The sequence below is a fragment of the Polistes fuscatus genome, unplaced genomic scaffold, assembly GCF_010416935.1.
Source record: "Polistes fuscatus isolate 324 unplaced genomic scaffold, CU_Pfus_HIC Scaffold2, whole genome shotgun sequence".
In the NCBI taxonomy this organism is placed as follows: domain Eukaryota; kingdom Metazoa; phylum Arthropoda; class Insecta; order Hymenoptera; family Vespidae; genus Polistes; species Polistes fuscatus.
This window is the reverse complement of record NW_025113096.1, coordinates 15,327,676-15,336,387: the sequence shown is the minus strand read 5'-3', so window position 1 is coordinate 15,336,387 and position 8,712 is coordinate 15,327,676. Positions and strand designations below refer to the sequence as shown.

General features: G+C 29.1%; 1 protein-coding gene across 1 annotated transcript; it reads left to right on the top strand.

Annotated features, from left to right (window-relative positions):
- The first annotated feature begins 2,622 nt into the window (after positions 1-2,622).
- LOC122516964 lies at positions 2,623-7,923 on the top strand. The gene is made up of 6 exons (XM_043635214.1): positions 2,623-3,421; positions 3,713-3,839; positions 4,028-4,125; positions 5,690-5,909; positions 6,472-7,036; positions 7,428-7,923. The coding sequence occupies exons 1-6, from the start codon at positions 3,284-3,286 to the stop codon at positions 7,750-7,752; spliced, it is 1,473 nt and encodes a 490-aa protein (XP_043491149.1). The 5' UTR covers positions 2,623-3,283; the 3' UTR covers positions 7,753-7,923.
- Positions 7,924-8,712: the final 789 nt, after the last annotated feature.

The window sequence follows — 8,712 nt, the reverse complement described above, 5'->3', positions numbered from 1 at the left end:
GGTTGTCACGAACTGACGACCAATCTTTCTTTAATTTTGTATCCCCCAAACTTGGTTTCAAAGGGCCTTATGTATTAAGGGTCAGATGGCGCTTATTTCAGATCGCCTATTGGTTAAATCTTTCTTCTTTATTCTCAATTTCGTTTATCAATTTTTTTTGTTTTATTAGAGTAACATATACATCGATTCTTCATCTCGCCTTTACAATCGAATTTATAATCGAAAGATTTTATACGTGAAGCATGCGTTAATTCAGATTTCAAGGCTGTCTCGTTGACGTTCAATTTTATAACGACATTCATCCTTCATTTATTTTTCCGTCTCTTTTTTTCCTTTCTATATTTTTAACAAAGAATTTAACGAAATATCAGATCCATCTATGCTACGATTATTTATTACTTTTTAATATTATTTTTTTTTAATATTATATATCATTAATTTTTATATTATATATTATTGATTAATATTTTTTTTGAATGGTCTAATAAATTTATTTATTCTGTTGATCGATATTATTAAATATTGTACAAAAAAATATTTAACATATTTCCTCAGATTGTACATAGAAAAATTGTAATATATTAAAAAAGAACATCTTATTTGAGAATATTATAAAATAAAATAATGTAGAATAAAAGTAACAGTTACAACAGCATAGTATCCTAACGTTATCATTTTTGGAAATCTGATACTTTTCGGCAGATAATTTTTTTTCAAATAAATTTTGAATAGAGAAAAAAGATTGCTTTATCGGGTTTACTTTAATCTTTCCCTTTTATTTGTCAGATACGATAGCCAGCATAAAAGGACCAAGTTATTTGTAGTATCAAGGAGATCTTTATCGCGCAAGACAATCGACGAAAAAATTTATATACATATAGGGTTGTCAAAAATATTTTAAAATAAATAATAATGAAAAAATATAGGTATATCGTCGAAGTATCGTTAGAAAATATTTTTATGTTTTTATTAAATATAAAGATGATCATTTTGAAAACGTTATGAAAAATATTACAATTTCTCCATTTATGTTACTAAATGATAAAAATAAAAATGAAAAAGATAAATTCCATCCTGTATATACACACACAGGACAAATAACGAAAGAATAAAACGTTTCCGATTTGATTACAATATCGTTGAATAGTGAATTCAAGTGTCAATATGTTGGAAAGAAAAAAGACTTGCGCTTTCTCTGAATTCTTATATTATATTGAAATGAAGATGAGGAAATCAGACACGTGTACTTCCCTACGTTCAAATTTATCTTGAATTTAACGAATACAAATACGATAAATAAAAATTTAAATTAACAGATTTGTGAAAGATGAAATAAGTAGATAAAGATTCATTCCTTTCCTAAATGTAATCTCGTAAAATAATTATGCAATGGTTGTGGAGTGGAATTAGTAAAAAAATTAAGATTAACCATACAAACGTATATGTTTATGTACATACTTACATATACAAACGTGGAGTGAAAAAAAGAACGATTCTGACGCATGGCGGTTAGTCATTCCTGAAGACTTGTGTGTAATAGGATGAATTTCATAAAAATAATGCGTAATTAGACGTTTGTATATATACGTATTTACTTTTATATATGTATATCACTATTTTTTATATTAAATGATTACATATTTTTTTTTAATAATAATATATTTTCACTAGCTAGTGTAAAAAATGAATGAAACATTAACTTTGTCATCTTTGTTTCGAATTTCGTAACGTTTAGGTTTCATTAACCAAACCCAACGTTGAAAACTGACCAAGTTGAACGTTCTTTACATTAACACGGCACACTTCTAGTTTAAACTTATCTAATCACCAATATATTGACACACAAGAGCGCCCCCAGTACATTTTATACAAAATGTATTGTTTTTGTATTTTACATATTATTTAAATTAATTGATCATTTATGTATATCTTTGCAAAAATAAGTCATTCTCTTTCTCCATTACGTGATTTCTCAATTACATAAGTTCATCTTTTTCCTCAATTAACGATCGAATCTGCTACGATCTAACCAATCTAATCATTATATTTTTTTCGTATTTAGATGAATCACATCCTGCATCAACTGATGCATCACTGCTTGAATGAGACGATTTTTTTTTTTTTTAATTTCACTTGTTAACGTATAAATCTTCAGGAAATTGTATTTATTTTTATTGTTGAATTATATTCAAATCATACACACACGTAAGAGAAATATATTCAAATAATTGATTACACTTATGTGTTGGTAATTATGACAGTGAACTAAATAAATAAGAAATTCATTCAAAAAATGGATTTTATGCTTTATTTTATATTACGATTATTTATATCAAATTAAATTGTTTCAATTTTTCAACTTATATTAATCCACTGTCTATAACTATTGTCACGCGTTAAAATTACTTTTGTAACTGGTAAAAGTATCGAATTACAGCTAAATTTTGGATACCTTTTATATTAATTGTTAAATATTTATAATTGATTTATTAAAAAAGTTCATTAATCTTTTTCTTAAAAAATATTAATTCTCGAGATCCTGCGCCAATGCACTATGCGATAATAGCATACTTGTTCGTCGCTATACCAAGAGACCTTATTACAAGACACGCTGCTGTAAAACTGTAAGACCGCGTACTGGGTGTAAGTGGAAATTGTGCTGTTAGGTTTGCTATCTCTTCAGTTGTCGTTTGAACGTGCCGCGATTCAAACTTACTTGTTTACTTAGCTGACTCGACGTCGATCTATTGCATTCGAAATTTTTAAAATAATAAACAAAATACAAAAAAAAAATTTTATAAAATCTCACCAAAGTACTTTAAGTAATTGTGATGACACGTTACTTTAGCATTTACTTATTTATTATTTAGTATTTACGTATTTTACGATGAAAAAAATAAATAAATGCAAATGAATTTTGAAATAAAGGAAAAAAGATTGCTTTGATCGACGTTGAGAATCGGTGCACGATTTAAGAGTTAGCTCAACTATTCGAAACAAAAGTGTACTCGGAAAATCGGTCAACCGTGTGTCACTTTTCTTGTCTTACACGAAAAACTTCTTTCGTGAGACACAGTTCGTTGATTTTTTATTCCTTTCTTTTGCTTAACGTGACAGGAATAATTATTTACTTAGTTAGTATTGAAATAAATTTAAAAAGAAGCAAAAAAAAAAGAAATAGAGTAGATATAAGTGATGTATTTCGGAAGATGGTTGTTGAAGATATTTGTCGAGAGAAATTTTGATCGATTTTTATCAAAAATAAGTGGCCGATGAAAATCTTATGAAAATATTATATTCACGAATTATTACACGAATTATTTATTTCCTTCCAATTTGTTATCGCATTTATACCATCGCATTTAATTATCCGTCACCTAAAATGTGGAATCGCAAGGTGTTCATCAGAATAATCGAATTGGTATGTAAAACTTACACCCTGCTATCCTCGATTCTCATTCTAATTGGATAATAGGTTTTTTTTTCAACGTGAGACTTCTCTCACAATCAGATAATTAAACGAAATTATTCGAATAATGGAAAGGAAGGAAGGAAGAGTGTCTTTTTTTTAACGAGATTGATCTTAATTAGAAAATTGATTGATTCTAAACGTTCGACAAATGTATTTTTTTTTTCTTCTTTTTTTTAAAGATAAATACAATTAATTTCAGAGTTTTAACAAAAGGTGATGGGGGGTGAATAAAATTTTCAGCTTCTTTGCATAGCATGCGTGGTTGCGCTCAGAGTGACCGATGATGAAAGCAGAAGGGTATTTCATTATTTAAGAAATCGCAGCAGAGAGTGGTCGCTTTTAAACAACGTCACATGGGGTACCATAGGTAAATAAATCACAAAAATAAAGAATAATAAATAAATAGAAACGTTCGTTTTTTCGCAATTCATGAAAAAGGAATTTATTTTTTTTGGAATATATTTAATCTAGAAGATATTTAAGTTAATACACCCAGTTTAAAAAAGTGTGAATTGAAATTTTGTCGAGACTATTATAAATTATGGAACGATTTAGGTGCCGCTCTTGCAACAGCGACTTGCGGTGGCTACGTCATCATAACTGCAGGTCTTCTTATTGCCGCGGCAACTAACGAACTTACAGGTCGAAAAATGGTAATTAATATTTCTTCATAAGTGACGTAAGTGTTATGATACTATGTATGTATGTATATATGTGTATGAGGTCCTATATATTTGTATTTCGACACCAACAAATTTTCTATTCTTATTTCAACGAAAGGTAAAACGAACAAAAACGATATCATTAACGTATATCCTTTTCTTCGTGAAATTTTCCTTCTATTTTTTTTTATTTTCAAAGAACTAATAAAAAAAGAACAAAAAAGGGTGACATACGACTCGACATTTAACGTGTAATAATTATCCCATTGTTCTGATGTTCCCAAAGCCCGTATCTTTCTCTTGCGATAACCGTGCATTGTAATATTTTAACGACAGAACGAACCTATCTCTAACTGCAAATGCTGTCCTAAAATTCCTTCAGTATAATACATCAAACTTGTCGAATAGATTTCCGTCTTGTTTCCATTATTTCTATTGGAAGGCCACCGTATTTCTCTGTTTTGCGTTTAATAAACGTTTCTTCGAGTAGCTATTATGGTGTTATAAATACTTATGGACGGTAAATTGTTATTACTAAACAATGACAGGTTGTTTCAAAAGTTCTTGGTAAACTCGTAATGCAATTTAGTTTTGACGTGCCTGGCAATGAGTATAAATGCGACAATGAGTAATAAAAAAAAAAATACAATGAATTAAAAATAATAAAAAATAATTAATCTGTCATTGATAACGTTAACTTCGACATAATAATAATTACAGATAATATAAATTCTAAAGATTTGGAAGATAAAAAAAAAAGAAACAAGATTAAGTAAATTATAGTTATTATATACATACTGATTAACAATACGGGTTACTCTTTGTGATCTTTCTCAGGATATATCTTTCTTTCTTTTTTTTAATTTATTCAGAGCGAAGTCGATTCTATCGGGTGCGGTTATGCTACGTATGAAAATACTGCGAAACTAAATGACAGCGTGAGAATATCAACAACGTAACCGAACGCATTCATAGAAGTTGTCATTGGTGGCCAAGGCTGGCAGTGTCCTTAAGTGCAATTTGTATAGAATCTTAGGCATGTAACGTTATCCTTGGTGGACACGATGATCATTAAATTGTTCATCATGCATGCTATTCTAACTTACTTTATGACTCATAAATAGGGCTAGGCCATATCTCGGATTGATTTCAATCCAGAAGCGTTTGCTTCAATGATGATTATTACAAATCAATTCGTATCACACCTCGAAAATTCTTACAATTTAAATTAGTATACTTTATTTTGCAATAGGATTCGTTAACTGGCCAAAAATTCAACTATTAAAATTGTTTTTTTAATTTGAACGTTAAGTCATTTAACTTTTCATACTTAAATTTAATTTCCTTAATGATGAAAAATCCAATACAATTTTGTTAAGAAAATGATATGAAAATATATGTAACTTTATGAATTTTGTCTACATTTTTATTTTAGGAATTAATCGATTTGGCAAATGAGTTTTGTTATGTAAAAAAATTGTAATTATTATATTATTTAAAAAGATATTATACGAATACTATTGTTTATTATGTTAATTTTATTTATGATCCAAAGGAAATCTTCTTTCTTGGTCTTGGAATAATACTTTTTGGAATCGTCGGTGCTCTCGCTTTAGCATCAATCGAAAGTATTCCAGAGGATTTGATCGACAATGCTGCTGTCCTTGGTGCACTCGCTCTAATCACGGCGCTAGCATTCATCGCAGATCTGTTAATATCTCCTCCTCGTAAAAAGGATAAACAGGAAGTGCAAATAATCAACGATAAGGATTCAGGCAAGTTGAAAGCAGGAAAAGGTCTCTCCTCATCTGTTTAAATTACACCTTCGTCTCCATCAGATGCTGGATCATCTTGGATCACCTTGGTTTTAATATCGTTTTTCATGTTTTTCATATATTTTTTTCTTTTGTTTTTTTTTCTGTGAATTCTCTTAATATTAATCTTACGATTTAGGGAATATGTTAAACGTATAATGAAAATATAATATGATCTCGATATCAAATCTTTGATGATTTTAATTTAATCTTTTTCATCGTGTTTAAACGTATATTTTTGTACAATTATATTGATATAACACATTCTTAATCGGTGTTTAACTGGATATCGCATATAATAATTTGAAATATTAACAAAATTGCTATAATTAAAAATAGATAATATTATAACGATCAAACGAAATGGAAAAAAAAGAAAAAACAAACAAACAAATTAATAATTAATATTAATTATTTAATCAACGTAGGATTATACGTTGCCGGTTTTGAATGTGTTAAAAACTTTCATGTTCCTCTCCTGTCCGTTGATCCTTTACAATGAGTCTTTTACAAAATGCCACAGCCAAGCAACCAACGATGACCACGATGACGACGGAAAAGGAAATTATGCCTTCGAAAGAAATATTAAATTCGAAATCGGAGGAAGAATCGAAGGAAATCAACGGTAAGATAAATGAAGGATTCGAAAAATTGGATGTTCGAGGACGCAAGGAAAACGACGAAGAAGATTCCGATAAACCGCAACGATTCGAATCACGCGCATACGACAATTACGAATTGGAAAGAAATCGTCATTTCAATATTGTCGAGAAAGAATTACGTGAGCACACGCAAAACTTCGAAAATGGGCGTGTATTAAGGGATTCTCAACGATATAGGGAAGCTGAAATCCTTCAAGGAAGTAATCCTGCGAACAGAACGTTTGGCGATAATCGTAGAACCGAAGATTCGAGGATTGTTTATAAATCTCGTGATATTTATCAACGACCCGTAGACGAACTCGACACACCACCGTTTCCAACTAATCTTAATCGAGGGAACGAACCAATCTTTGGCAAAATTGTAAATCCTAGCGTGAAGATTATGAAAATCCAACGTGACGTCAATGAACCTCACGATACTTACAGGTAAATTATTTGATTATTATCTTATATATATATATATATTAATTGATCGTTTGCAAATTCGAAAAAGTAATGACAATTGATAATTTGATTATTCAACAACGATAAATATGTTTATCAATTAGTTGTGTTAACTCTAATTATTAAAGAAATTTTTCTTTCAATTATAAAAAATTATATATCTATCAAATGTTTTGTTATGAAAATTTTCAATTATTCTACAAGTAGATTTAATTCTATTTTGGTCTTTTTTAATGGCTTATATAATAATCAATTCTTTTCTTTATTAATACATTTTTTGTATATCATGAAACAATATAATACAAGTGCCATCAGTTCACACACACAAGTGTTAACAAAATTAATATATTATTTTATATATATATTTTTAAAGATATTCCGACTCTAGCCAATACGACAATGTACCAGTGAAGATGAGAGGAACATCACCGAGTATATTAAAAAAAGATCGTGGGGTTTCTTCGAATGGTTCATTGGCTCTGAAAATTCCTAGCAAGATAGAAGAAAGAAGCAAGAACGAGATCGAGATGCTGGAAGAATGTTTCAGTTCTCTCAGATCGACTGGAACCCAAACTGGCGTTCGTACACCTTCCTCACCTACGGATCCTGGTTATGTTCGTCATACTGCAAGCAATTGGCCTCAAGATATCAAAGCAAAGACACCTGGTTCCAGTCCGGAACACAACGGGAACCAATAAAATTTTGTGGATTATTGTTTGATATCGTTAAATTCATTGACTATTATTTATGTTTTGTAAAAAATATTCATATACACGCGTACGACGATGATGATGATGATAATGATGCAAAACTTTTGTTATTCGAATATGAACTTAAACTAGAATCATGATGGAAAAATGTTTACAAAATGTTTTTATCATTTTTAACCGTACCATTGTTTTACAAACCCAGGTTGTTCATGGTAATAACATTTTTACGTTCATTTAAGATCCACGTTAGGTATAGGTACAAATTTTAATATAAAGTTAAGGCTCCTTTTTCACATCATATCTCTATATGCATACATACAATTATTATTTTTAATATTATTATTTTATTATTATTATTATTATTATTATTATTATCATTATTATCATTATTATTAATATTATTATTTTTTATTATTGTTTTTATTATATCGTAGTCTCTATTTGTTAGTCTTTTGAAAACGTAATCATTAAGATTAGTCTTATCAACTTCACGTGGATTTACATATTTTATCTTTCTCTCTCTCTTTCTCTTTAAAGAAAGAGAGAGAGAGAGAAACAGAATTGCTGATCCTTCACATTTCTTACGAAATTCGTATAAATATACGCTCGTGCTCGGATAAATGAATTTAATTCTTGACATTTTCAATGATTTTCCATCATCGAGCGTATACTTTTACGTAACGAATAAACTTAAAGGAAAAACAAAAAAAAATTAGAAAATAAGATTAAGAAAGTTTCATCAATTTAATCGCGACGAGATGATAAAGAAATTAAAATAAATATCGGTCTTTTTTTTTCATAACATTGCTATAACACGAGAAAACAATCGTATTCGACGTCTTTAATATTTTGTTAGTTAGTAAGATCGATTTCAATCTAATCGTAGACGACGTCTCTGATACTACACCTTCGTCGATAATTATTATATATCTTTTTTTTTATTTATCT